The sequence below is a fragment of the Sinocyclocheilus rhinocerous genome, unplaced genomic scaffold, assembly GCF_001515625.1.
Source record: "Sinocyclocheilus rhinocerous isolate Xijiao unplaced genomic scaffold, SAMN03320098_v1.1 scaffold504, whole genome shotgun sequence".
Lineage (NCBI taxonomy): Eukaryota > Metazoa > Chordata > Actinopteri > Cypriniformes > Cyprinidae > Sinocyclocheilus > Sinocyclocheilus rhinocerous.
The window spans coordinates 634,980-662,026 of NW_015645076.1; the positions used below are offsets into that span (position 1 = coordinate 634,980).

The 27,047-nt window shown below is 37.1% G+C and overlaps 4 protein-coding genes and 1 long non-coding RNA gene across 5 annotated transcripts in view; 4 read left to right on the forward strand and 1 right to left on the reverse strand.

The window, feature by feature from the left end:
* LOC107705571 (uncharacterized) overlaps positions 1-4,478 on the forward strand; it is a 14,157-nt gene extending 9,679 nt beyond the window's left edge. The window contains exon 4 of the long non-coding RNA XR_001636075.1: positions 4,357-4,478. This is a non-coding gene — a long non-coding RNA (uncharacterized LOC107705571). The remainder of the gene's footprint in view (positions 1-4,356) is intronic.
* Positions 4,479-4,575: 97 nt separating this feature from the next.
* On the forward strand, positions 4,576-8,224 carry LOC107705489 (transmembrane protein 237B; the record flags this gene model as incomplete). The annotated part of the gene is made up of 8 exons (XM_016508800.1): positions 4,576-4,691; positions 4,795-4,955; positions 5,806-5,932; positions 7,159-7,350; positions 7,482-7,555; positions 7,649-7,745; positions 7,826-7,947; positions 8,169-8,224. Coding segments are annotated over exons 1-8 (945 nt in total), but the record flags the coding sequence as incomplete, so codon positions are not given.
* zp2l2 (zona pellucida glycoprotein 2, like 2) lies at positions 8,209-12,892 on the reverse strand. Its single transcript, XM_016508873.1, has 9 exons — positions 12,539-12,892; positions 11,490-11,680; positions 11,268-11,365; positions 10,295-10,452; positions 9,444-9,633; positions 9,160-9,304; positions 9,011-9,089; positions 8,460-8,576; positions 8,209-8,371 (listed from the first exon to the last, which is right to left on the reverse strand). The coding sequence occupies exons 1-9, from the start codon at positions 12,873-12,875 to the stop codon at positions 8,247-8,249; spliced, it is 1,440 nt and encodes a 479-aa protein (XP_016364359.1). The 5' UTR covers positions 12,876-12,892; the 3' UTR covers positions 8,209-8,246.
* A 380-nt stretch (positions 12,893-13,272) lies between these two features.
* On the forward strand, positions 13,273-18,875 carry LOC107705490 (cytochrome P450 20A1). Its single transcript, XM_016508801.1, has 13 exons — positions 13,273-13,488; positions 13,799-13,848; positions 13,940-14,106; positions 14,733-14,749; positions 14,834-15,001; positions 15,109-15,187; positions 15,277-15,392; positions 15,506-15,560; positions 16,201-16,321; positions 16,718-16,829; positions 16,973-17,037; positions 17,123-17,212; positions 18,468-18,875. Exons 1-13 carry the CDS (start codon positions 13,417-13,419, stop codon positions 18,616-18,618), a joined length of 1,263 nt encoding a protein of 420 aa, XP_016364287.1. The 5' UTR covers positions 13,273-13,416; the 3' UTR covers positions 18,619-18,875.
* A 204-nt stretch (positions 18,876-19,079) lies between these two features.
* LOC107705570 (abl interactor 2) overlaps positions 19,080-27,047 on the forward strand; it is a 29,036-nt gene continuing 21,068 nt past the window's right edge. The window contains exons 1-4 of the mRNA XM_016508891.1: positions 19,080-19,268; positions 25,347-25,514; positions 25,851-26,027; positions 26,768-26,865. Of these exons, the coding sequence (XP_016364377.1) occupies positions 19,152-19,268; positions 25,347-25,514; positions 25,851-26,027; positions 26,768-26,865 (560 nt within the window). The 5' untranslated portion in view covers positions 19,080-19,151. The remainder of the gene's footprint in view (positions 19,269-25,346; positions 25,515-25,850; positions 26,028-26,767; positions 26,866-27,047) is intronic.

The window sequence follows — 27,047 nt, forward strand, 5'->3', positions numbered from 1 at the left end:
ATATATATATATATATATAATGTTATGTTATGTTAATTATATATACAAGTATAATATATATAATGTTAATCTGTAAAAAAAATTTATAACACTACAAAAAATCACTATTCATTTTGAGATTTGCTATATATTACATTTAACACTGTACTTGTGCCATTCTAAACAATTTTTTTAGTTTTATAATAATAATAATAATACTGTTGAATTTTAATATCAGCCATTTATCGGTTAGCGGGCGATAATTCTGGCCGGTATTGGCGTATCCCTATAGTTGACTATTTGCTCTTATGGTTGTCTGCTATACTTAGTTTTCTTTTCGGGTCAATTGTCATGTCAGAAGATCAATTATAAGATATTGTAATGTAACGTTGCAAGTATTTCTGCTGGAAATGCATCAATGTTTCTGGCCTCAGAAGGCATGTTATGTCAACCATATCACTTTTTTTTCCTGTCTTCCACATGTAAAGGGAGTTAATTTAATGCTGCCACAAACCTTCGAAAGACCCATAATTTATTCCTCACCCGAATGAGAGGAGAGAAATGACAGCGACATTTATAATTCGGCCGTGTCAGGCCCTGAATTTTTCGCTCTCAGGCGAATCCCCAGCAGTGCAAAGTTCTTTTCAATCAAATTATTTGATGAAAGCTGAATGCAAATCGAGCAGTTCTTTTACAATTAATTATCAAAAGACTGGCACACAACACGAGGCTTGTTATAGATTGAACTCCCGTTTGAATACTGATTCTCATTTTTTTCTCATGACAAGATGTTTTGCCTCTATCACTCCCAAACACACACAAAATCACACACACTAAATGATTCAGCAGTTCCTGTTGGCTCATTATAAGTTTGATTTCTCTTTTAATTACTTTGCTGTCTTTGATATATATCAGAATGTTTGCACTGCGAGAGCTCTGCTCGGCTCCATAGGCTTGCCTGGAGGTTCAGGCCAGACATTGAGATCCATGCTAACCTCCCTCTGTCCCGGGTCACGTTTCGACATAGCTCCCTTCCCATGTCCATATGGCAGCGGTATCGATTGGAGGCAGAGTGCAATGTCAAATCTGTTTCTTCCTCAATTGAGGTTACTGCGCAGGTGATTTGCATGCAAAGGGCATCAGAGCAGTTATGGATTTTAAAGCAAAACTAAGCAACAGATACACAGATCCCATGATTTCATTGTCAATGCAGAAACTGTTCACTGCGAGGTTTGTGAAGGCGGACCTAACAGGTTGAAAGTGCATGCATGCTGAAATGACTGATATTGAAGCGTTGCAAGAAATGTTATGATGATCAATTGAGTTCTGTTTGTGCTTATTTGAATCAGTTGTTCCATGAAGTATTGTTCTTTTTTTTTACTTTTCAAAATGCATCTCAATCAAGGTCTAACCCGCTGCAACAAATCACAAAATTAAAAGCGAGGCTTCATTGGATATGAATGGACTTCATATGGACTTAGATTAGTGTGAAATGTTTTCAAGTTCAAAATCAAGTCACACCATTAATGTGCTTTCATGTTTTATCATAGCTGTCATTTCTGAGTTGTACCCATCAATGGTGTTTACCCAGAATATTTATGAAGCTTTTTTGTTCCTAAAGAAGAGCAAGTGTCTTTCATTATAGCCTTTAAGCACCAAAGAGGCTCTTTTTGTAGCCCGTGTCCTGTTATTGCCGTCCTCCTGCGGTGAGATGCTCAGCAACTCTGTTCTGTCACTAGCCTCAGGGGGGTTTAGAAGCCTCATCTCCCCTCACTATCTATCCCGCCACAGAAAGACATACTGAGAGAGGAAAGGAAAGCGAACAAACTCATATAAATCCGTCTTTTCCTTCCTCCAGTCAAGAGAGAGGGATTACAAATCCCTTATTTTTATTTCTTCTCCAGCTTTGATAGCTGATGTAGTGATGGTAGAGTGTGAGAGAGGAAGGGAGAGAGCGCCCTGCTTGCACAGATATGCAATATTCTTAATGTGACTTTGACAATCCCACTGAGGGATTGAATGACAGCCAGTTGATAGGGGAGCGACGATAGTTTTCCCTCTTTTCCTCGCTTTCCTTCTGTTTTTTAAAAGCTTGTACAATTTTACTTTCACTTTCAAATTAGCATCTATTCGGCGTCAAGCAGTTGTTTGTTTTTAGTTTGTTTGAGTTTTCCCTCTTTTCCTTACTTTCCTTTGCTTTTAAATAACTTAAAAGCGCCGTGCGCATTTTACTTTCACTTTCAAATTAGCAGCAATTCGGCGTCAGTTGCTTGAATTCAATTCGAATTTTGCAAGTCGTTTTGAAACTCTTCTGCCATCGTCTTGTCTGTCTCACTTCACTCTTCTTTGTCAGCTTCTCCTCACATGATAAATGAAATCTGATCTGTGATGCGACTGTCATTCGGCACGCTGCATTGAGCAGCCGCGTTCAGTTTTAATTTGAGTAAACTAAATGATTTTTATTACTATAAAAAATCAAAACGACGGTGGGCAAGCGACATAACCGGTGTTGCGGCTTCACACCGGTTAAACGGTCAACACCTTCTATTAGCAGCAACACGAATTTCGAGTCCTGTCAATCACTGCGTGAAATATAAAATTGAGCGCGCACCAGTACAAAGGGCGGAGCGGACGGGACAATTCTCTCCTGAGGACAGTCCAATTGGCGGTAAATATTCAAACTTTAAATAAGTATGAAATATATCAGTGGTTTTTCCATTTTATTTTTCACGATTTATTTTCGTTTGGACATGCTCATATGTTGGTGTTTTGATATAGCCTATTTTTAAAATATATGCTGTAAAAGGTTTATTTTAGGTTATTTAAATAGGAAAAAAAGCTAAGATTCTGCGGCACCCCTAGCCAGTTGTCACGGCACCCACTTTGGGAACCACTGATTTAGCAGACGCTTTTATCTAAAACGACTCACAAATGAGGACAACAGAAGCAATCAAAACCAACAAAAGGGCAATAATATGTAAGTGCTGTGACAAGTTTCGGTTAGCCTAATGCAGTAGGCTACACATAGCAAGTTTTTTTTTATAATAAATAAAAAGAAAAACAAGTAGATAGAATAGGGAACGTTAGTGTTAGAGGGTCTTTAAAAAAATAAAAAATAAAACAATTCAAAAGAATAAAAAGAAAACAAGATAGAATAAAAAAAAATAGAGAATGCTAGTATTAATATTTGATAATATTATATAACATTGTTATATTTTTTAATATTATAAATTAGATTTTATTTAAATAACAATCTTACTTATCATTTTAGTAATTTTATTGGGGGTATTTTTGTTTGTTTTTGTCATTTAAATTTTTTTATTTATAAATTTTTGTTCATTTAGTTTTATTATTTTAGTACTTCAAATTAAACTCTTTTTTTATGGTTTTAGTTTTAGTTAACTATATATTTTTCAAACACAGTTTTAAAACTATCAAATTAGGATGCTTTTGTCATATCCTCCAAACCACATTTTTGTAATTTTTGCTATAACTGTTGGGAAACAATTCAAAACAACAAATGTGTTTATGAACAATTATAATATTTGTTATAAATATATATGTAATCATCATATATTTCATAATTCATAATTATTACAAATATATTTAACTTTATTTTATTTTTGTCTTTAAACTGCTATTCATTTTGGCATGTTGTCACAAAAGTACTTTTAAAATCTAAGCTATTGGGTCTTTAAGTGGTTTAAAGTAGTGTAGTGCAAATTAAAATTGTGTTGCCGTACTTTTCCAGTCTGTGTTGGAATTATGTACACATTTTGCAAAAATACATGGCTACTTTGAATGGCTGTCAAAAGAGAGAGAGATGGAGAAAGATGCTTTTTTGGAACCAGATGTTATAGTGACAACATCTTTCAGCAGGCTTTGTGTTACAGTAGATCTAATTTTACACTATTTGTAGTTTCGATGCTATCAGGCATCAACTGTGAACTGGTGTGTCAACCCATGTGGTGTAGAGCAGCCGCAGCGCGGGATCCCTGGGAGAATGATCAAGCAGACACAAAGAGCCAGTGTACTACCATTACATTCTCAAGTTTATTAAGGACGATGGGTCATATTTATACCACAGATTCATACAGCAACATACACAATGTCCTGGACGTCCAGTCAAAGTACTCAAGAAGTGTGCGTGTGTGTGCTTACCTGTTTTTCGTGCGGGTGTACCAGTGTGCCCAAGGTCTAGTTCTTGTTTTGTCTAGGTGTGTCCGTGATGGGCACATAACAAAAGGGCAGTCAAAAGTGAAGCCCAATAAATAAGAAATATTAACACCTTGCAACCAGCCAAACTTGACTGCTTGGTATCACCTGTAGAAGCATGGTGTGCATGTGATGAGTTTGTTTCACCCTTGACCTTTGTAGATGGTGGAATGGAAATGGGAGGGCTTACCAGTCGCAGACAATCCGAATGTCAGGAACCTTTGACCCCAGAACCCATGGACAATCCGCCACAAAGGAGGAAAAAGAAGAAGAAAGCACAAGCAATTGATAGAAACAGTATTCAATAGCATGTCCTGTTCACTTCGACTCATCTGATATCTGTAGAGGTGGGGTTTCATTAACATAGACACCCCAGAAATAATGCTGATTTGCTCCTATTGGCCAGATGTGGAGGGAAATCAGAGAGACCTGGTGTCAAACGGAGATATGGTGGATCAGAATGTCGACGAAGAGGTGACGAGACCAAAAAAGAGGAAGTTTTTTTTTTTTTTACCTTAAACTGGTTATGTAACTTTTATATGAAAGCTCTATTGAATTTAATTCATTCAACTAACACTTTCTATTTCTTTCTTTCTCCAGAGTGAAACCTAAAGTAACAGAAACACAGTCCAACGATGAACTGGACATAGAGGATGATGACATCATCATAGACCCCCAGGAGCCTGTCTCCCAGCATTCCTTGTTCTCTGCTCCCCAAGGGCAGAGTCAGCCTGTGGGGAAGGTGTTTGTGGAGAGAAGCCGTAAGTTTCAAGCAGGATATTGTGTAGATGTTGTGCAGACTGTTTGCTAGTTCATAAACTGCAACTTTTGACATCTAAACATTTAAAGGGGTCATATGATGCGATTTCAAGTTTTCCTTTCTCTTTGGAGTGTTACAAGCTCTTGGTGCATAAAGAAGATCTGTAAAGTTGCAAAGACTAAAGTCTCAAATCCAAAGAGATATTCTTTATAAAAGTTAAGAGTCAACCACGCCTACCTAAAACGGCTCGTTCTAACACGCCCCCACATACCTACGTCACGATCTGGGAAGATTTGCATAACACCGCCCAAATGTTCAAGCAAAGAAAGAAGGCGTAACTTTTATCCTCGCTGTAGTATTGTTGATGCTGTAAAAAGACAGTATAAGTCATTATAATCAGTAATTATGTCCCCACTGGATGCAACAAATGCCTTGTTTGTAATGGGTTTTAATGTTTTTGTCTCGTCGTGAGGGACACGGCATCACAGTATGTTAAGGGGCGTAACATTTCCGTCAGACACTTGAGGTATTCGGCCAATCACAACGCACTGGATAGCTGGCCAATCAGCGTACACCTCGCTTTTCAGACCGATGAGCTTTGTAAAAATTGACGCGTTTCAGAAAGGCGGGGCATAGAAGAGCAACAATAATGTACATTATGTGGAAAATAATGTGTTTTTTGAACCTTAAACCGCATAAATGCATTTCATTACACCAAATACACAACATAATGTTCTTTTTAGCAATGTCAAATGACCCCTTTAAGTATTTCTAAGGGGAAGTTGTTTGTATGCAAGTTGCTCTTTACATCATGAAATGAAGGTGGAGTGACCATGTATCTTTGGTGGCAGGTCGTTTTCAAGTAGCTGAGCGAGTGGACCAGTGGAAGGCCAGTGGCCCGATGGAGCAGAGTTTTATGGACATCCGCTCAATGTGGACCACTAGAGAGGTCTCCTCGAGAGTCCACAGCGGCTTCAGGTGTGCTTTAAACATCTGGTTTTAAATGACACTTTATTTTCCAATAAATCTGCAAAACTGCTTTCGACTTCAACTTAAATGGGTCGTTCTATACATAAGGTGCCTTCTTGACTGGAAAAAGTTGAGAGATCCGATTTTTTTAATAAATCAATATGAATGAGAATAATGATAATGGAATGTGGCATAACAGGGTGGGAACAAGGGAAGGTTTCTTTACAAATAAATTACATTACTTCCATAGTATACATAAAAAAAGATTTATATACAAAATAATGCATTTTAATAAGATTCTGACCTATTCTAGTCTAAAGGAGCTGAACCTATCAGGGTTCAGACAAAGTTTAAAGGCCAAACTTTAGATTTGTGATGTTGTGCTTGTTCAGTGGCTGACTTTCTATTCAAGACCCACGTCACATATTTTAGTTTTTAAATTTATTTTCCCATATAATTCGGCCTCCACAGGCTAGATTGTGTCAGACAAGCAGGCTATGGTGAAAAAAAGATTAAAAAGATCATAAATCAAGAAGAGTTTAAAAGCTTCTTACTAATTGTTTCCTAATTGAATTTCCCTCAAATGCTGATGTTATAGTTGGAGAAGTTAATGTTTTATAGTCAGCGGTTAGTATTTATGAACATATTATATACCAATTAACACAAAAGATTTTGTGTTGGTGTAAATACACTACCCTTCAAAAGTTTGGAGATTTTTAAAATGCTTTTGAAACAAGTTTCTTATGCTCACCAAGGCTGCATTTATTTGATATGGTACAGTACAAGTAAATTATTACAATTTAAAAGAACTGTTTTCTATTTTAATATATCTTGAAATGTAATTTATTCTTATGGCAAAGCTGAATTTTTAGCAGCCATTACTCCAGTGTCACATGATCCCTCAGAAATCATTCTAATATGCTGATTTGGTGCTCAAGGAAGTATTATTATCAGTTGAAAACGGTTGTGCTGCTTACTATTTTTGTTGAAATTGTGAGACTTTTTTTTTTTTTTTCAGGATTCTTTGTTGAACAGATTTCACAAAAACAGAACTTTGTTTTTTAAATAAAATGTTTTTGTAACATTCTAAATGTCTTTACCGTCACCTTTGATCAATGCGTCCTTGCGGAGTAAAATAATTCATTTTTCTTTCAAAAATAATCACACTGACATCCAAATGCTAGTGTAAATCTGGAAAGACTTTTTTCTAAACCCTGACTGTTGTTACTGCACAGGGTGATTGGCCTGTTTTCTCATGGCTTCCTGGCTGGTTATGCTGTGTGGAATATCATTGTGGTCTATGTTCTGGCTGGGGAACAGATGAGCACTCTTTCCAACCTACTGCAGCAATATCACACCCTGGCCTACCCCGCACAGTCCCTACTCTACCTGCTGCTGGCCCTCAGCACTGTTTCTGCCTTCGACAGGTGAATCGCCAAACCATAATGCCCATTCACTTGGACTAATAGAAACAAAAGTAGAGTAAACAGTAGCCACAAGTATTTGTAGATGCCTGAACCCTTGAGATGAAACTAGTGTTTGTTCCCTCTCCTAACAGGTTGAATCTTGCCAAAGCTGCTATAGCCATGAGGAGTTTAGTGACTCTCCGTCCTGTGGCACTTGCCTCGCCCTGTGAGTTTATCACGTTTCTTTAAAAAAAAAAATGGATTACAGAAGCCAAATATGAAAACAGCAATGTTTTAATATACACCTTTTCTTTTTCAGTGTACTTTTCTGCCCTTGTTTTATCATTAAGCCAGCAGATGACGAGTGATCGCATCAATCTCTATAATCAGTACTCCAGCTATAATGTGACACTCTGGTAAGAGCCCTCTCATTAGAGCATGCTGGGTAAATACTGTACAGTAATAAGAGCCGAGCGGTTGTTGTGTCTCCTCATAGGCAGCCGGGCTCAGAGCGCAGCGTCCTTCACCCCTGGATCATAGTAAACCTGGTGGTCACTTTGCTGGTCGGGGTGGCCTGGGTTCTGATGTCAACAAGTCCAGAAATCGACCACACAGAAGGTAAATGCTACAGGATGTTAAAGCTCAGAGAGCAGTCTTCTGCTCACGTACCAACATCTTATCCAATGGTTTGAACGGTAGTGGACCGTGTATATTGCACATTTTGTAAAAAAAAAAAAAAAAGTTGTAGGTACATAACATACAGTATTCATTCTGAAAACATCTTAAAGTTAGAAATTAAACTTGCATTAATATTACATGCATGTTTTTTCCCTCTGTAGAGTTTATGTCGATGGAAATGGAATATCCAAAAGCAGAAATCGCTCAAGAGGCCACATTTTTTTGTCATTTTATTAACGTCACACTGGAGCGGGCTGAGGGCGAGGTTTGGCCCGCTGTATTAAAACAGCCACCACAAGCCCACAGACACCAAATACAGTGAGAGCTCCTGCCACCCATAATCCATAATCCAATATCTGCGGGACTAGAAGAGGCAAACATTTCCAGGTCGAAGATAGTTGCATGGGTCATTCACTATATGAATGTTAACAAATAACACAGCGAGTTCATACCTTCCTTATCAGCAAGATTTGCCTCAGAAACCGGCAAATGGGATAGAAGTATGACCTCCCCACTCGAAACTACAACTGTTTCCTCCGAATCCTTCAAGTCTTCTGAAATGGACCTTCCTAAATGACAGGAAAAAAAAAAAATAAATAAATGTTTATTAAATAATGTCATAATCAATAATAATAATAATATTATTATTATTACTATTATTATACTGTTAAATGTTACATTATTTTAATTGTTTTCAATTAATAATTTAACAGTTAATAATGTTGTTTTTGATCATGATTAATATTTATTATTAAATGTTAAATTATTGTAATTAATTTGATTACATTTGTTATTTTGTATTATTATTATTATTATGATTAATTAATAATAAACGACAACCAATATGTATGAATAAATATCATGATAATAATGATAATACATATTTGTTAATAATAATAATAATTCTTATTATCATTCAATTATTGTAATTATTGAAAATGTGCATTAAATAATATTATAATAATAATTATTATTAATATCTTGAATCAATAGGTGTACTCACTTGTCCTGCTGCCACAGCTGGGCTCACATGACTCAGTGGTGGAGGGGTGGCAAACAGACGTAGTGCAGTGAATAAAAATCTGGTAAAGACATGGCAGAGGTAAATAAGTGTGAGCGAAGGAGAAATGTGGTGGGCAAGACAGTACATACCCTTTTCTGCAGAGGCACAAGCGAGGACTGATCTACAAAAGTGAACATCTTCACAACAAAGCGTTTGTAATGAGATGGGTACTGCAGTCCTGAGTGTCCAACAGCAAGCATTGTGGTCAGGTGATGGTCAACCTTATATGGACAGCTATGAAGAGTAATAAGAAAACCAGTGATTTGCATAATTTGAGGCTGTTGTTTTGGAATTGAACAAAATGCCCACATTCCCTTAAACTTATTTAGATAAATTGGGGAAGAGGAGTTGCTATGAAAGAATTCAGGTTTACCCATTTAGCAAAAGGTCCCACTGAGGCAGACTCATGGGTTCAGGATTAGAAGTGGCCCAGCAGTGGTCTAGGACCAGGATAAGGTTTGGATCAGTCCTCTCCAGAATCCGCACCTCCACATACACAGGTTCTCTCAACACTTTAGTAACAGGGTAGTCTGCCTCCGAGTAGTACGAGGTGTACATATCCTCTTAAATACACAAAGAGAATATTGAATTAATGAACTGCATCCCGTTGTACAGTGATAGTCATCGACCTGGTAATGAATGAATTCCATATTAGTGGTATTCAAGGTAATTTTACAGTACCCATATTTCAATATTAATAATAAGAAGAAGAAATGTTTCCTGAGCAACAAATCAGCATATTAGAATGATTTCTGAAGGATCATGTGACACTGAAGACTGGAGTAATGATGCCATCATAGGAATAAATTACATTTTAATACATTAAAACAGAAATAAGTTATTTTAATTGTAATAATATTTCCCAATATGACTGTTTCTGCTGTATTTTTTGATGAAATGAATGCAGCCTTGGTGTGCATAAAAGACTTTTCAAAAACAAAGCAACTTCATTTAACCTGTATTAAGAAATTACCATTACTTTTGTACCGTGTCCTTGTATTTTAACAAATTTCTGTAATGTTTTGGGTCCTGGAGAACAGTCAAAAACTAATATTTCTAGATTTTTTGGGACCTTGTACTTGTTTGACCAGGAACATTTCAGGATGACTTGGCAAAATATGTGCTTGAATTAAATAAAACTCCCGTTGACTAGGTAAGCCACATTTGCAAAACATGACTCTTATTGGTTATGTTGTGAAATTTGAATTTCTGGATTCTGCTCACCATCAGAGCATCCTTTAGTAGTGCACTGTCTATTGGCGAGCCTGAGCTCCACTCTGAGCGGGCCGTTCTGAGAGACAGGGGGAGGAGGAGGAACCGTATTCACCTCCACCACCAGAGCCTCAACTGCTGATCCCGAATACCTGCACTGGAACTTCAGCCTTCAAGACACAAGACGGGAAATACTGGGCCCCCTTCCACTGATTGTTACCAAAAACTTTAAAGGTGGGGTATGTATTTTTTCAAAAACGTTGGGCTGAGTACCAAAACAAACTTCAATCAGCCAATCAGCAGTAAGGGGCGTGTCTACTCATGATGTGGCGGAGAGAGCGCCCAGTGCACGGCATGGACATTAGCTGAGCCGAGCTATAACAGAAAGATAAGAGATGGCGGATAAAAACCAAAAGAGGAAAAAGTCTGCGGAACAAAAGAAGGCTTACGATAAGGCAAGAAGTAGGACCCGTATCCTTCATAACCCGTAAACATCGGATTAGCTTTCCGCTGGAGAGAACTCGAGGAGCGGAAGGCCTGCGATTGGACGCCAAGGTTGCTTTGTTTCTTCTCGATAGGCGAGTAACACTGTCTACACTGGACGCGATAAAGCGACCGTTGAAAATCATTTGAAATTTGTCAATACGTCATAAATAGAACGCAGCAGCAGTTTTCTGTTGGGGATTTGTCGTGTCGTGCCACATCCAGTGTAGACAGCATCACTGATTATAATAAGTTCTGTAGTATTTTGTCGCGCCGCGTCGCTCGCGTCCGGTGTAGACACGGTGTAACATTGGTTTTGCTTTGTTTCACAGAACTAATTGTTGCCTGGGTTGCGCAAGTATGTGTGGGGCGGAGCTATCAAAATAGGGGCGAGACCCTTTTGGGGTAGGGGCGTGTTTGTTTTGGTGATTTGAAATATCAACATTGGCTACCAGAAATCACTTACCCCACCTTTAACATAAAAACAGATGAGCCTCCTCACTCATAAGAACTGTCCCTCGTAATTGATCCACGAGGTCCAATGCCCACTTCATACGTGGATGACATCATATTCTCATAAATAACAAAACCGCTTTCTTCCTGAAGGATATAATGGAGGACAAATAATAGTGACCATAGGGTAAACTAAAACAGTGATGCAACAATGTCATGCTCTTTCTCCCCCATGATTAATAACATGCTCAAAGGCCATGCTCATACCCACCTTCATTCTGGTGCCACAGGAGCTAACAGTAAACTGATAGATGGCAAAGCTGGCAGTGCTGCCGACAGAAGCGCAGTGGCCACTGGGGTCATTCTCCAGCATGTGGATGGAATCTAAACTGATGCGTGGCATGGTAGCATCTCGAGCAACCACCAATACAATCTGCCCATCTCTCGTGCACTGCAGAGTAACTGGAACAAACAGGAAAAAATTACTTTAATGTAATGTTTTGCACAATTGGAGGTATTATACAGTTCCAGCGCTTAAATAATATTTTATGTTTAATGCATAGTAACCATAGTTGTATTGTGGTATTTGGAGTAAACCTATAGTAATCACCAGAAAATCCATGGATCACAACTCATAACCATGATTAAATCAATGTAGATGGTTTCTATAAAATAAAATTTATGAAAAAATAGTCAAACACTGCTATGAATTTTTATTCCCACTAGTAGTTTGTATAATAGTTAATTATGATTCTTTACTGTATTTGAAAGAAATAGCTTATGCTCACAAGGACTGCATTTATTTACTATAAAACAGTAATATTGTGAAATTGCAATACATTCCTTTATTTATTTCTCTCTCTTTTTTTAATAAATGTACTTACTCCAAACATTTGAATGGTAGTGTATCACAGTTTTCACAGAATAATAAGCACCAAAAACGGTTTTCAACATTGATAATAATAATAATAAGAAGAAGAAATGTTACTTGAGCACCAAATCAGCATATTATAATGATTTCTAAAGGATCACGTGACACTGAAGACTGACGAAGTAGCCGCTAAAAAAAAAAAAAAAAAAATTAGCAAGCTTTGATTTTATATTGTAATACTATTTCACAATTATTGCGGTTTTTAAACCTACTGTACGCCAGTTAGGTTTACTCTGTTACTATTACTAAAGTAAAATGATGATTAATGTTTAAAAACATAATAAAAGTACTATGGTAATGCCAATTATAGTTGCACCGTGATATCCTATAAAGTATATATATATATAAATAAATAAATAAAAGGTATAATCATTCATTTTCACGCTCACCTGCCCTGGCATAGTAACAGCCCTGCGCATCATAACAGCAGCTGATATCCTCACATTCAGCCAGAGTGATGTCAGGCTCTCCACACTCAATGCGCTCATACTGCTCCACCACACAGCGCTGAGAGCCGGAGAAAGACGAGCTCATCTGACTCAGCTCCGGTGAAAAGCCCTGCTGGAGCTGCTGAAACATCTCCTGCTGGGGAAATTCCTTCAGAACCGGTGAGAATGATAAACCACCGGCCTGATACTGCGGCATCTGCCAGGGAAACTGCGGATCCTGAGCATTGCTCAAATATACACTAAGCGTAAACGCAATTAATGCTGCGATTGCCAACATTTTGCGGCTTAACGTTACTTTCGCTAACTAACGTTACGTACTTTTTCCTGTGTGTCACATTTAAAGAGTTAATTACGAGCCTAATTATCATTAGCTCCGCCCCCTTAATTATAAACAAACTCATAATATGATAAAAAACGAGTTAATACTACAGCTTAGTCACACATTTACAATTTTAGAAAAACGACTATTTATAATTAAAATAAACAACTCATATTACAAAAACACATTAATATAGGAGGGACACTACTGATTTATATTAACCTGTTTAGGCACATGTGAGTACTAAATAATAATAATGGAAGGTGTGTTGGTTAAAATAAAATCCAGGCTGTACTAGATAGACTTCAAATAAATATCCCTAAACAACAACGTTCCGCGATTGATTGGTGTAGCCTTGTTCACAGGATGTGTAGTTGAGTACCGACCTACAGAGGCGCAGGTTTCTGATGGCCACTGTAGACGTGGATTGTTAGCTACAAGTCCAGTGAACAGTTTGATTACATTTCTGACGGTCATTAGACATTTCTGAAAAGCAAATATGCTGGATTTTGCTATATTTGCAGTGACATTTGTCATTGTCCTGATCGGTGCCGTGCTGTATTTGTATCCGGTGAAAAATATAAATATTATCTGATCCTGTTTTGTTGTTGTTGTGATTATGTTTTATATGAAATATATGTTTGAATCGCTATTAAATATGTTCGGTTTAAATTATCACCTGCTGCATTTAGAAGATCATCACTGGACTATTGAGTTTACAGTTACTTATTTTTGAGAGAATATGCATTTTCTGTCTCGATAAAAAGCTGGATATATGTAAAAGAAAGTCAGCCATTAAATCTGCTATAATTTGCTATCAAGGGACTTTCATATTTCAAGTATGTGTATATTAACCCGAGGTTTTCTTATTTTAATGTCAGTCATCTAGAAGTGCCTCTGGTGTGCCTGGACTAAACCCCACAGAAGAGAAGTAAGAATTTGAGATACTGTCCTCTCTCAATATTTCCTTTTGATCTTTAGTCAGTTTCTCCAACAAGTATCTTTCTTTAATACTTTTCCAGAGATGGGAATCTGCAAGATATAGTGAACAAAGGAAGCCTGCATGAGTTCCTGGTGGGTCTTCATGATGAGTTTGGGTCTGTGGCATCTTTCTGGTTCGGTGGGAGACCAGTGGTCAGCCTGGGTGCTGTGGACCAACTACGACAACACATCAACCCCAACTGGACCAGTGAGTAGCCTGCAGCGAGGGAGAGAAAACGTTTGGAAAAACTTCCTTTAAATAAATTAAATGTTAATATTTTATCATAAAATTACATAGGATTTATATGTTATTCATTTGATTCCTCATAAGCTACCTTTCAAAAAGTGCGGGGTCAGTAAGATTTTTTTAATGTCTTTGAAAGAAGTCTCTTTTCTCACCCAGGCTGCATTTATTTGCTCACTAATACAGTAAAAGGAATAATACTGTGGAATATTATTTCAATTTAAAACATCTGTTTTAATATATTTTAAAAAGTAATTTATTCCTGTGAAGGCAAAGCTGAATTTTCAGCATCATTACTCCGGTCTCTGTCACATAATCCTTTAGAAATCATTCTAATGTTGATTTGGTGCTCAAGAACATTTCTTAATATTTCAATGTTGAAAAAAGTTGTGCTGCTTAATATTTTTCTGGAAACAGAAACCTTTTTGTAACATTATACATGTCATTACTGTCACTTTTGATCATATATATCAGGATTTCACTATTAGGACCAACAACAAAGTTCTTCTCTTCATTGCATAAATCTAACTGACCCAGTGATATCTGCCTTAAAGTAAAGTTCTTGAATTCTTTTTGATATTAAACCTTAGGTGATTTGTTTTTGTTCGTATAATAAACAAAACTGAATATAATGAACAGTCCCTATTTTTAAACATGTTATCCCTCTCTTACAACTCTGCCTTTGTTTTAGCTGGTGGAGGAGCTGGTTGATAAGTGGGCATCTTATCCTAAATCACAGCACACGCCTCTTTGTGCTCATCTGCTTGGATTGGCTATGAAGGCTGTCACTCAACTTGCCATGGGGAGTCGCTTTGGGGATGATGCTGAGATCATTCGGTTCCGTAAGAACCATGAAGCGGTGAGCATTCCTCACTAGTTATATTTAGTGTCATGCTTATGAAAATTATTATTATTATAAAATGTGATATTTTACATGTAAATGCAAATATTGCTGGATTTGAATAGATCTGGTCAGAGATCGGTAAAGGTTATCTGGATGGATCCCTAGAGAAGAGTTCCAGCAGAAAGGCCCATTATGAGAGTGGTAAGAAGGCAGCTGAGCAACATTTGAAAGTGTTGACCTTATTTTTGATTGTTCAATGTCAATAGATCATGTGGTTTTGTTATTTTCAGCTCTGGCTGAGATGGAGTCAGTGCTGAAGTCTGTGGCAAAGCAGAGGAGTGGACAAGGATCCAGTCAGTCGTCTTTTGTTAACTATTTACTACAGGCCAATCTGACAGAGCGACAGGTAGCATCATCTCAACACTGAACGATTCATTTTCAAATTGAGATACTACTATTTATATATTTATGCATAAATTATAAACAAACAGTTATTAAATATGTTTTGCTGTTCCTCAGATGATGGAAGATGGTATGGTTTTTACTCTAGCTGGCTGTGTGATCACTGCTAACTGTGAGTTTCAATTTCTTCTTTCTAGCTGGCATAGCTTCAGTGTTATTTTAGTATTGCAGTGGTTCCCAACCCTGGTCCTGGAGGCACCCCAAAACTGCACATTTTGCATGTCTCCTTTCTCTGACGCACCAGTTTCAGGTCTTGGAGTCTCTACTAATGAGCTGATGACCTGAATCAGGTGTGATTGATTAAGGAGACATACAAAATGTGCAGTGTTGGGGTGCCTCCAGGACCAGGGTTGGGAACCACTGTGTATTGTATAGTATTATAGTTTGTTATTAACATTAGCTTTTGTTTTTATATTTTACGTTTTCAATTTAATTTTAGATTAATATTTTGTATTTTTATGGTATTTTTTATTACTTTTTCTTTATTAATATTTAGCTTTAATTTATTTTTATTCCAGTTTTAGTTAGATTTTTTTCCAGTTAGTAATGTTAGTGCTTCAACTTAAACTTTTCTAAATTTAGTTTATTTTACTTTTTTCATCTAATAATTCAATTAACAAAAATGTTTTTAATAGTTTTAGTTAAAGATAATAACACTGTGTAGCTTTTCTTTTCTTTTTTTACCTTCATGTCTGTATTTTTGTTATTCTTATACATAATTTATGCCTGTTCTCATCTGTATTATTTCCCAGTGTGCATCTGGGCAGTTCACTTCCTATCAGTCTCGGAGGCAGTGCAGGAACGTCTCTATCATGAGCTTGTTGAAGTGCTCGGAGAGGAACCTGTTACCTTGGAGAAGATTCCACAACTTAGGTGAGCCCCAGTCATAGCTTGTGATATTATTCTGTTAGTATTATCCATATGGTATTTACATTTATTGATTTAGCTGATGCTAAATCAAGTGACCCAAATGTGAAAAAAGGTTTACACATGACGAAATTAATACTTTTCGTCTAACTTTTTTTTTTTTTTAAAGAGCTGTTTTGGTCAAGAGAGATGGGTTTACAGTATGTATATGCTTAAGGGTTTCCAATATTCTCCTGGGTTTACATGTGTAGTGCTTTTTCTTTTCTTTCTACATTCTGGCCACCAGGTGGCATATGTGTGTTAATTCTGTGATTTCCATAAAATACCTTGTGAGTTAAACTTTATTCCACATGGCCATCACTTTGTCTGGAAATCATCATTCTTGTTCACGTTTTCCCCCAGATACTGCCAGCAGGTGCTGAATGAAACGGTCCGCACAGCCAAACTGACGCCCATGGCTGCCAGACTGCAGGAGGTGGAGGGGAAGGTGGACCAACACGTCATTCCCAAAGAAGTAAGAACCTGCCTTTTTCATTACTAGGCCCACACACAAACTTAAAAACGCTCTGCAGGTTTCATTCATTATATCTAGTCTAGTCAATATAGAGAGTGCTGTGACCTATAATGTTAAAAATAACTCTGGTTGTATGTTTGTAGACATTGGTTATCTATGCCCTGGGTGTGGTCCTTCAAGATGCAGATACTTGGTCACTTCCATACAGGTGTGTTTGTGTGTGTTCATTTTATACAAGGTCGTGTAAGGTTCATGGTTTGCTGGAATTCTCACTGGTTTGTCTGCTTTGACAGGTTTAATCCTGACAGATTTGCTGATGAGTCAGTAATGAAGAGCTTCTCGCTGCTTGGGTTTTCAGGGAGCCAGGCCTGCCCTGAACTAAGGTACAAGGAGAGAAATACAGATATTATCTTAAATAAATAACCATAACAAAGATCACCAAAAAATGTAAAGTTTATCATTTACTCACCCTTGTGTCCTTCCAAACCTGTATGAATTTCGTTTTTCTGTTGAACACAAAAGGAGACGTTTAGAAGAATGTTCAGGCTGCTCTACTTCATACAGCAAAAGTGAATGGGAATGCGGTCAGTCAGACTACAAAAATGACAAAAAGCCCCATAAAAGTAGTCTGTACGAGTCCTATTGACTGGTGATCCTCAACCTTTTTAATTCCAAGACCCTCATTGTCCACGACAATATTAAAGACTGTATATGTTATGGGTTAGTTCACCCAAAAATTAAAATTATGTCATTAATTACTCACCCTCATGTCGTTTCAAACCCGTAAGACCTTCGTTCATCTTCGGAACACAATGGTGGTTCATCCGTAATTATACGAAGCTACGATAATTTTTGTGCACAAAAGAAAGAAAAAAAAAACTTTATTCAACAATTTGTCTCCTCCGCATCACCCTGGTGCCATTTTGGAGAATATCCACTGGACGTAAACAGCGTATGCTGTTCTGTGTCAAGAACTGAATGTTATTCAAGGATCACACTCTTAATGAGCAATTAATGTACATTACTTGTTCAGTCATTTGTGATTACGAGATAAGTTTTTTTTTACTCACAAATTCCAGTTTTTTTAATCAATCTTGACATAACTAGAAAAATGTATAATCAGTATGGAAAGTTCAATACATTAATTAATTAATTTTTTTTTTTTTAATTTTCATGACTTTTACAGGTCTAAAAATCACACTTTTAAAATTCCCTATATATCCAGGTCTCCCAAGATTAATGGAAACCCTGGTTCATTCAAAACAAGGTTGTTGAGGGAATTAATTAAAATAAGAAATATTAGCTTGATTTCTTATCTCTGTTTTTGCTTATTTTAAAGCTTGTGTTTGCCTTAATTTAAATCATTCTAAATCATTTTGAAGTGTGCTGAGCCCCCCAAGTGGACTCTGGCCCCTGGTTGAGAACCAATGCTATAAACATATAGGAATATATATATTTTTATTATTATTGTTTTGTCAAAGAAAAAAATGGGTTTTAATCGTCATGAGTAATTCTAATTCTACATGAGTAAATGATGACCAGATTTTTCATTATTGGGTAAACTGTTCCTTTAAGAAACATTCAGATGTCACATAGTTCACAAATCTTCTCGCCCCATCCTTTTCTTCCTCTCTTTAGATTTGCATACACTGTGGCCGCAGTGCTGCTCAGCACACTGGTGCGCAGGTTGAGACTGCACAGAGTGGAAGGGCAGGTGGTTGAGGCCAGGTATGAGCTGGTGACCACACCCAAAGATGACACCTGGATCACAGTCAGCAAGAGGAACTGAAGGACTCATAGCTCACGTCCCTGAAATAGCCTCTTGGGAAATGTGAATTATGCATGGCCAATATTATGCGCTCTATATTGTGTGGGACAGCAGTTGATAAGATCAAAGCAATGTCATTTAGAAATGGTCCAGGTTGTTAAAACTATATGCCACTGTTTTTTTAGACGGTCATTCCCTCTGAATGTCACAGACATTCCATAAACGATGATCAACGTTGAATCGCAATCTTTTAACTGCAATCTTTCTATACTAATAAAATGTGATAAAAATATCTATCTATCTATCTGTCTTGGCCAAATAATGAAACCATTCTGTTGTATAGAGCATTTTTGGGATACAGCAAAAAGACAGAAAGGGGACAGAAAGAGTGACGAATAGAAAGGAACATATAGGGTAGGAGGAACGAGAATTGTGAATGTGAAAGAGAGGGAGGGGGGTAATGTGATGGTGTTTTCCTCCTGCGTGCATCAGTGAGGTAAGAGGGGAGTGTGATGGTGGTGTTTTCCTCCTGCATGCATCAGTAAGATGTGAAGATGGCGGAGCTGCAGATGCTGTTGGAAGAGGAGATTCCTGCTGGTCGAGGAGCTCTGCTGGACAGCTACGCCAACCTAGAGAGAGTCGCCGAGTACTGCGAGAGCAACTACATACAGGTGACATTACAAAACATTGAAGACATCCTAGACAAGGCCAGATACAGGATGAGAAATGACACGAGAGATAAATGATCCGTCTGCTTGTGTTGTCGAGTGACAATGCAGTCGTGCGGACTGAATTCATCGCGTATTATTATTACTTGTAATTCATACTGGTTTATATTACACTAATTCAACCCTTAATACACTTTATATGCGTTTTGTTGCCTTTTTTCAGTGGTTTTGTACAGAAATGGGGCCTCAAACGCTGAGCTAGTAAGCTAACGTGCTAGCCGAAGCGAAACCAATGAGTAAATCTCAATTGTATCACATCAAAAGACCGTTTACTTTCCCTCTTTTTAAATTTAGTATGAATTTATTAGTTTTATATGCCTAATTAAAACAGCGTGATATGATTTAAAGTGGTGTTAATGTGTAATCGCGTTTGTGAAGATCTTTTAATCAAAGCAGCGCAGTGTTTTTGAAGTTAGCTCTGCTGCTAAATGCTGGGGGCTTATGGACTGTTTTTATTTGATAAATTTGCTTTTTAGTGTAATTATCTATTAATGTTAGTGTTTTTACAGGTTTGCTATCATTAGGGTGTTTGTTAGTTTATTGTTGAGAGCGAATGTGTAAAGTAGGCTAATAGTTTTCTGTGTATTTTGATACTATCGCGTCTAATCGTTTGCATTTTCGTAATCGCGAAATTTTACTATAGTATACATGATTAACTGTGGTATCTTTTCATGACAAATATGGTAGTTTTTAAAAATCTGCTTTTTGCCAACAAATACCGTTTGTTTGTTTGTTAGTTATGTTTGTTTAATCATGGTAATGTAGTGCTTGCTTACTATGATATTACACAATTACCATAGTTAAATTAGAGCTACTATGCTAGAACTATGGTAAATGCAGTTTTTCCTGCTAGCATGAGTTTGATGATTCACTCTGGAATCTGTGAAGTGCTTCTGGAACGATAAAATGAATGACTAAATTCGTGTTTTTTTCAGCATTCCTGGGGGATCCACAGAAGTGGGTGTGTGAGGATCTGCACTTCTCTGTTTAGTGTTTGTCATTCCTCAGAAATAGAGCATCAGAAATAAAACTTTTGACATTCATTGCTCCAAAAATACAGAGCGTGTCACATGGACCCCGGCAGATCAGTGACTGGATGTCACTGGAAAATGAGTTTGTTCTCTGTGGATGCTGATTCCAGTACTTTTGAGTCGTGATGTGTTCCTGATAAATATTGCATACTTGACTAGCGTTTGCCGGCCTGTTAAAGCTGAAGGGTTAGAGTTTAAGAGTGAGAGCTCATAGTTGTAGAGATGCTAAACAGGTTTTGCTTTGTGATTTGACTCGGGGGGGGTCTCAGTTCATATTGTACCTGATTCAGGCTCAGGAATCGTGCAGAGCACACAGTGATGCTATATGAATGCATTTTGTTACGTCATCTGTAAAGAAAGTCTGTTAGTTGTGAGCGAATTGTGAACATTGTATTTTTCTCATAGCTTTGCCACAGTAGGTCCAGAAATACCATAAATAGCTTCTTGTGACCGAGCTTGTATTTCTTTCCATGGCAGCATTTAGCTCGGGTTGATATGAGTCTTGCTTGCATGTGGTCTGTGGTCTGGTTTTAGTTTAGTATGTAACCCAATATTTCCCACTTCCTCAATTCATGCATATTGCATACAGATATGTTAGTGAATTCAGACAGGTTCTCATTCTTGTCGGGATGTTTTTTTCACAAATACACCCAGTGATCTCATTTGTTTTTTGTTTTGGGAAGGCCATATTAATAGATAATTGTTGCATTATTTTGCACGTGTCATGGTCATATATAGAAAAGTTGCATTTGATTAGAAACATTAGTGCGTTTTGGACCTCTAGTGTTTTATTGAATGAAATGGGGTCTGATGTTTTCCTCAAAGCGTTAATGACAAAAGAAGGTTTTTATCTCAAGCTGACTCCCACTCTTCTTCAGTGGAACTCAAAATGGCTAAATGTCCATATATTAAAAATGGAGAAGATGAAAGTTTTGAGGCCATTCCGTACATAAAGCTTTCATATGGCTGTTGAAGACCTGAAATATAGTGCACAAACTAGGGTTGTGCCGGTAGACGATAGTATCGTGTATCGACAATAGTTAAAGATATTGCCTGTTGCCATTGATGATATAAAGACAATAATAATAATTATTATCAGGCTAGAATTATTATCTAATTACTATTAGGGCTTATTTGTTCCATCATATTTATTTTCCTGCGGTTTTAGGGTGTTGTGCGTTATAACTAGGGCTGCACGATAAATCGCATGCGATATTTAACGCGCATCTTATAAGTAAAGCCGGTTCTGTAATCCGCGGTAAATCACCATCCTGATTACAGAACCGGCTTTCTGACAAGATGCGCGTTAAATATCGCATGCGATTTATCGTGCAGCCCTAGTTATAACCAATCACACACGATTCCGTTGAGTTTCTGAATGCATTGGCCAATCAGAAGCATTCAGATGAGTCATTGCTGATACACCGGAGTTTTGTTGTTCAGTGCGCATGCTCGCTGAATTCTACTCTTTCGTGAATTGACTGAAATTTGCCCTATATGCACGGTTACTTCCTGGTTTTAGATAACTGAGCTCAGTAATTTCCGGTCAACTATCAAAATCAACTGTGCCATAAGGGGAGTGTCCTTTGCTCGGTTTCTCTACATAATCCATTCACAATTTGAAGAAAAGTTTTGTTTGTCTAAGACAGGGGTGTCAAACTCAATTCCTGGAGGGCCGGAGCACTGCAGAGGTTTGGTCCAACCTTGCTCCAACACACATACCATGTAGTTCTCAAATAAGCCTGAAGGACTTGATTAGTTAGACCAGGTGTGTCAAACTCAATTCCTGGAGGGCCGGAGCACTGCAGAGTTTTGGTCCAACCTTGCTCCAACACACATACCATGTAGTTCTCAAATAAGCCTGAAGGACTTGATTAGTTAGACCAGGTGTGTTTAATTAGGGTTGAATCTAAACTTTGCAGGGCTCCGGCCCTCCAGGAATTGAGTTTGACACCCCTGAGTTAGAGCAGGTTGTATAAAACTTAAAAATGTAGTTTTTAAATTAGGCTAAATCTTTAAATATTTCAAAATATTTGATGCATTATTATTTAATTGTTATACCATTAATAATTAACTTGTTTAATTTGTAGTTAACTAGTTTTATTAATTAATTAATTTAATTTGCAGCTAACTAGTTTTAATAATTAACTTGTTTAATTTGTAGTTAACTAGTTTTATTAATTAATTAATTTAGTTTGCAGCTAACTAGTTTTAATAATTAACTTATTTAATTTGTAGTTAACTAGTAAAGTATTTAAATAATTTACCCTTCTAGGCCGTTGGTGTCTGGGATTATTTATTTATTTTTTAAATTACGTGAGACTTAGTGACTTCCTGCACTTGCTATACTTTATACTTCAGTACAGTAAAAGTACTAACATTTGTTATAATAGTCATTTCATATTAAACCCAAATAAAGATGTGAAAAAAACTGGGGAGTTGAAATGACAACTGCTAATGAGTGATCCTCTGCTGTCATCTACTGGTTAAATGGTAATTTCATGTCAGTTTCAGTTTTTTTTCTGGCAGGAGACATTTTTGGCACATTTTTTCATGCCATCTTTATGAATGAAAAGGGAATCTTTAATGTGAATTTTATTGCACAGCTGTAGAGTTGAGAAATGATTAAGGCTATAAAATATTAAAAGTGTTTTATAAATGTGTTCATGTCTATGAAGGTCAGTTATTGATTATCAAGAATACAATTATGATGTTGTGTACGAGATAGCATCGCTAGCTAGCTAACGTTAGCCTAAACAGTTACGATAGTGTTTAGTTGTCAGCATTTAGATGTACAATTATGTGTAGGTACTCTCCTGGGATTACCAGGCTCGGCATATAAAATTATATGTTGTTAAATGTTAAATAACATGTCAATGCCGCTATCATTATTTACAGTGTTGCAATTATTTTGTTTCTCAGTTTCTGACAAGAACGAGGCAGGAGAGGTCTCTGTGAGGGTCTCAAGAGTCTCTACCTATATATACCACAACATCAAATGACGCTTTACCGGAAGTTTACGAGCTGGCTTATCTTAATGCGGAAGTTCTAAAGAACACTCCGTGCATATGGTCAATTGTCTCATCATAAACAACGAAGTGCAGATGTACGTGCGATGTAAGTATAAGAGATTTATTCATCATACAGTGTAGATAGCTTCATTGATTATATCGGGAGTGTTTTTTTAAAGTGCATAAACTCGCGCTAGACTGAAGTCAGTGATGATGTTCTTTGATAATGTAAATATTCTTTGCTCGTTTTCTGTAGCTGCTTTTTGAATAACTGAGGAAATGTAAGCATTATTATTAGTAACTTACAATGGTTTTTATCAAATTGTCATCATTTTAAAAACAAATTCAGTCATATGAAAAATATTTTATGATGACATCCATATGCTACTTGACTAAAAAGATATAATGTGTAGTTAATAGATTACACTAACATTAGGCTATTTGTAGCCTTACCCTGGAGTTGGTTCACTCTCTGGCTATGAAATTCGGTAAGTAAATAAATAAATTAGCATGATAATATCGTGTATCAGCGATCTCAAAGGCTGACGATAGGACGAAATGACTGGGGCATATCGCCCAAAACTAGCACAAATACATACATTTATGATGTTTTTTTTTAAGCTTGGCACTGGCAGAATAAATCACCATCCATTGTTGTTAAATGGAAAATAGCAGCTCAGACATTCTGCTTAACGTTTCCTTTTGTATTTCATGGAAGAAACAAAATAATACGCATTGGAGTGACAAGGGGTGACCTATGGGTGAACTAATGACTAATGGTTAGCTCAGGCACAGGAGTAAGACTCAGTCAGCTGATATTTTGGAGAATTACTATTTTAGTTGGATTTGATATGAATTAGCTTTGGCTTTTAATTTGTTTTGAATGCTATATCAGGCGTGTTTCTCTCACACTTTCAGTTCTACACACTACCCTCCTCCCTCACTATCCTCACTCACCATACCGTTCATCACTGGACCTTCCCATATATTGACAGCATCACCATGGATACGCCGGAAGAGAATGAATGATGGTTGTAGGCAGCCAATGAGGCAGTGACTTGAGGTTTTTTTCCCTGTTCCAGTGCTTTGCTCTGATTGGTTGCCGCAGTGTCTGTTTTGCTCATTCATATATGGGAAATTAATCATGAACGGGAGAATAGTTGTGTAATATTGACAAAAAAATGTTATCTCAAACTGGGATTTTTAAAAATATTTAAATAAGAGTGTATTTTTGTGTTGGTGCCTTGGCTGTTTTTTCAGTGAATATTGATTTTTTTTTTTTTAAGAAATAGTTATTTTAATATGAACCTAAATCCAGATGTAAGTGATGGCAAGTCACTGTCTTAAGCGAGTCATTGAGTCATTTATTAACAGATTTGTTCAAATGACTGATTCATTCATTCAGGAGCAAAATCAAGTGACTGCATTTATGAATTGGTCATTGAAGCATCGACTCACTCGATTCATTCAAAAACACAGATTCATTCAGAGACATGCAACGGTTCTTCTGTGGCTTTGTTTGAAACTATTTTCATTGATGACTGACAATATTGTGTAAAAAATGTATATCACCTAATATTAACTTGATTATTCAGCTGTTATAAAATCAGTCACATTTGCAATCTATGAAAACAGCACTCTTGCATGTGAAATTGCTCAACTATATCACAAGATATAAATAAAAACAATCTCATACAGGGCATTTTTTCCCTCCATATCTTGAATTTTGGGTGCGTTCTAATAGGCTACATAACAAAATGAAAGCATGCACTCTCAAGACATACTCAATAATGTCAGCTCGCACACCGTTACAACAATTATTATAGTAGATGAAACATACTGCACACTCCTAAAGGGGAGTGTAAACGAGGGAACAGAAATTAGTCCACGAGTCAATATCATGTTCTCTTTCACCTCTATTCATCCTTCTGTGCTGAGATTAACACTCTCTCTTTCCTCTTCCTTTTCTTTCCATCTAGTCTCCAGATAAGCACAGAGCTCTAGAAGAAACCAAAAGCTACACCACTCAGTCTTTGGCCAGTGTAGCGTATCTGATCAACACTCTCGCCAACAATGTGCTCCAGATGCTGGATATACAGGCGTCTCAGCTACGCCGCATGGAGTCGTCCATCAACCACATCTCACAGGTGCTTTTTACTGCTATACAAACATCTGCTAGTTATACTTGTTGAGATGAGCAGGGTTGTACATTGCAGTTTTGTTTCCAAATTATTTTGCTTCTACATTCAGTTAATTTTCTAAAGCAAGCATCACTATTAAAATATTACTACTTAAAGTAAAAGATTTATTCAAATCAATAACCCTAAGTATTAAACTTTGGCGCGTTGCAGTACTTTTATATTAATCAAATTAGATTAATTATCTAATTTACAGTTGACAGTATTTTATTGTCAACTGACTTTTGATGTGTTTCCATGTACATCTCTGCATACATCAATTCACATGACAACATTCCTCCACAGACGGTGGACATCCATAAAGAGAAGGTGGCCAGGCGAGAGATTGGCATCCTCACCACCAATAAGAACACTTCCCGCACACACAAGATCATCGCACCAGCCAATCCTGAGAGGCCTGTACGCTACATCCGCAAGCCCGTTGACTACAGTCTGCTGGATGACTTAGGCCATGGCGTAAAGGTAGGGATGAAGCCAGTCTATACGTGTGACCAACTTGAACCTGATGCTGAAATATTGAATATGACTCAATTTCAACTGTGAAAATTTGCCAGAAAATAGTAGCTTTGTGTATTTTATGTAAAGCAAGTATTATTGTTGGTTTTAAAGAATATGTTTGTAAAATGTGAAATAAAGTAAATTCATATGAGATTTTCCTTTACATAAAGGGCCATGTTAAGATCACATGACCAGCTGAATACTACTCCCTTTATTTCTGTCTCTCCTCTGTTATAGGACATTTTGCCTTGTTAAATAAATTAATCATGGCTGACTGTGAATAGCTTTTGCGCAATTCTACTTTCACACCGCTACTCAGCTGCTATATCAGCCTGCAAATCATAAACAAAAAATTATTGTGCACCTTTTAATAATAATAATATTGCCAAATACCAGTATACTGTGCATCACCAGTTAATATGAATGTATTTTGCTTTAGATCATATGGACTGCGCTGCCTAACTAGCTGCTCTGTTTGTGTTTGCATGTGTGTGAGTTTCTCTTTACTCTTCACACTAACTGTTTGCATCTTTTCTCTCCTCACCTCTCTTATTGCCTTCATTTTTGAGTGTAGTGGTTACTAAGGTTTAAGGTAAGGACTCAGTTGGTCTTTGGTTGATGTGTGTTTTGTGTATGTGGTGGAATGTCCGTGTCTTTACATCTGTTCTGACTCAGAATAATGATTTTTGACACTTGCCCCACAGGTCAATGCCCAGAATATGAAAGCGGGTACAACTCCACGCACAGCTGCCCCGACCCAGAAACCACCCAGCCCTCCCGGCCCGGGCAAAGGAACACTGGGGTAAGTACATTTGCAAAGGCTTTTTTTTTTTTTTTTTACTTTTATCTTGATGATATTTATAAAATGAAAGTAATAAAAATGACTGAGTGCATTTCAGCCTTCAGGTCTCAGAACATTTCAGCCTGATCTGTATTGTTTTTGTATCATATTTCAGTGCAAAAAGCTTAACTTGCGTTATAAAT

Bases quoted from the DNA above. Each gene is read 5' to 3' on its own strand.
- LOC107705490 (XM_016508801.1), top strand. From the start codon at position 13,417: ATGCTGGATTTTGCTATATTTGCAGTGACATTTGTCATTGTCCTGATC. The intron at 15,002-15,108 runs GTGAGCATTCCT...GGATTTGAATAG, and splicing joins TCCGTAAGAACCATGAAGCG to ATCTGGTCAGAGATCGGTAA. The intron at 16,322-16,717 runs GTGAGCCCCAGT...GTTTTCCCCCAG, and splicing joins GAGAAGATTCCACAACTTAG to ATACTGCCAGCAGGTGCTGA.
- zp2l2 (XM_016508873.1), bottom strand. From the start codon at position 12,875: ATGTTGGCAATCGCAGCATTAATTGCGTTTACGCTTAGTGTATATTTG. The intron at 9,634-10,294 runs GTGAGCAGAATC...TGTGTATTTAAG, and splicing joins TACTAAAGGATGCTCTGATG to AGGATATGTACACCTCGTAC. The intron at 8,372-8,459 runs GTATGAACTCGC...TGCCTCTTCTAG, and splicing joins AAATCTTGCTGATAAGGAAG to TCCCGCAGATATTGGATTAT.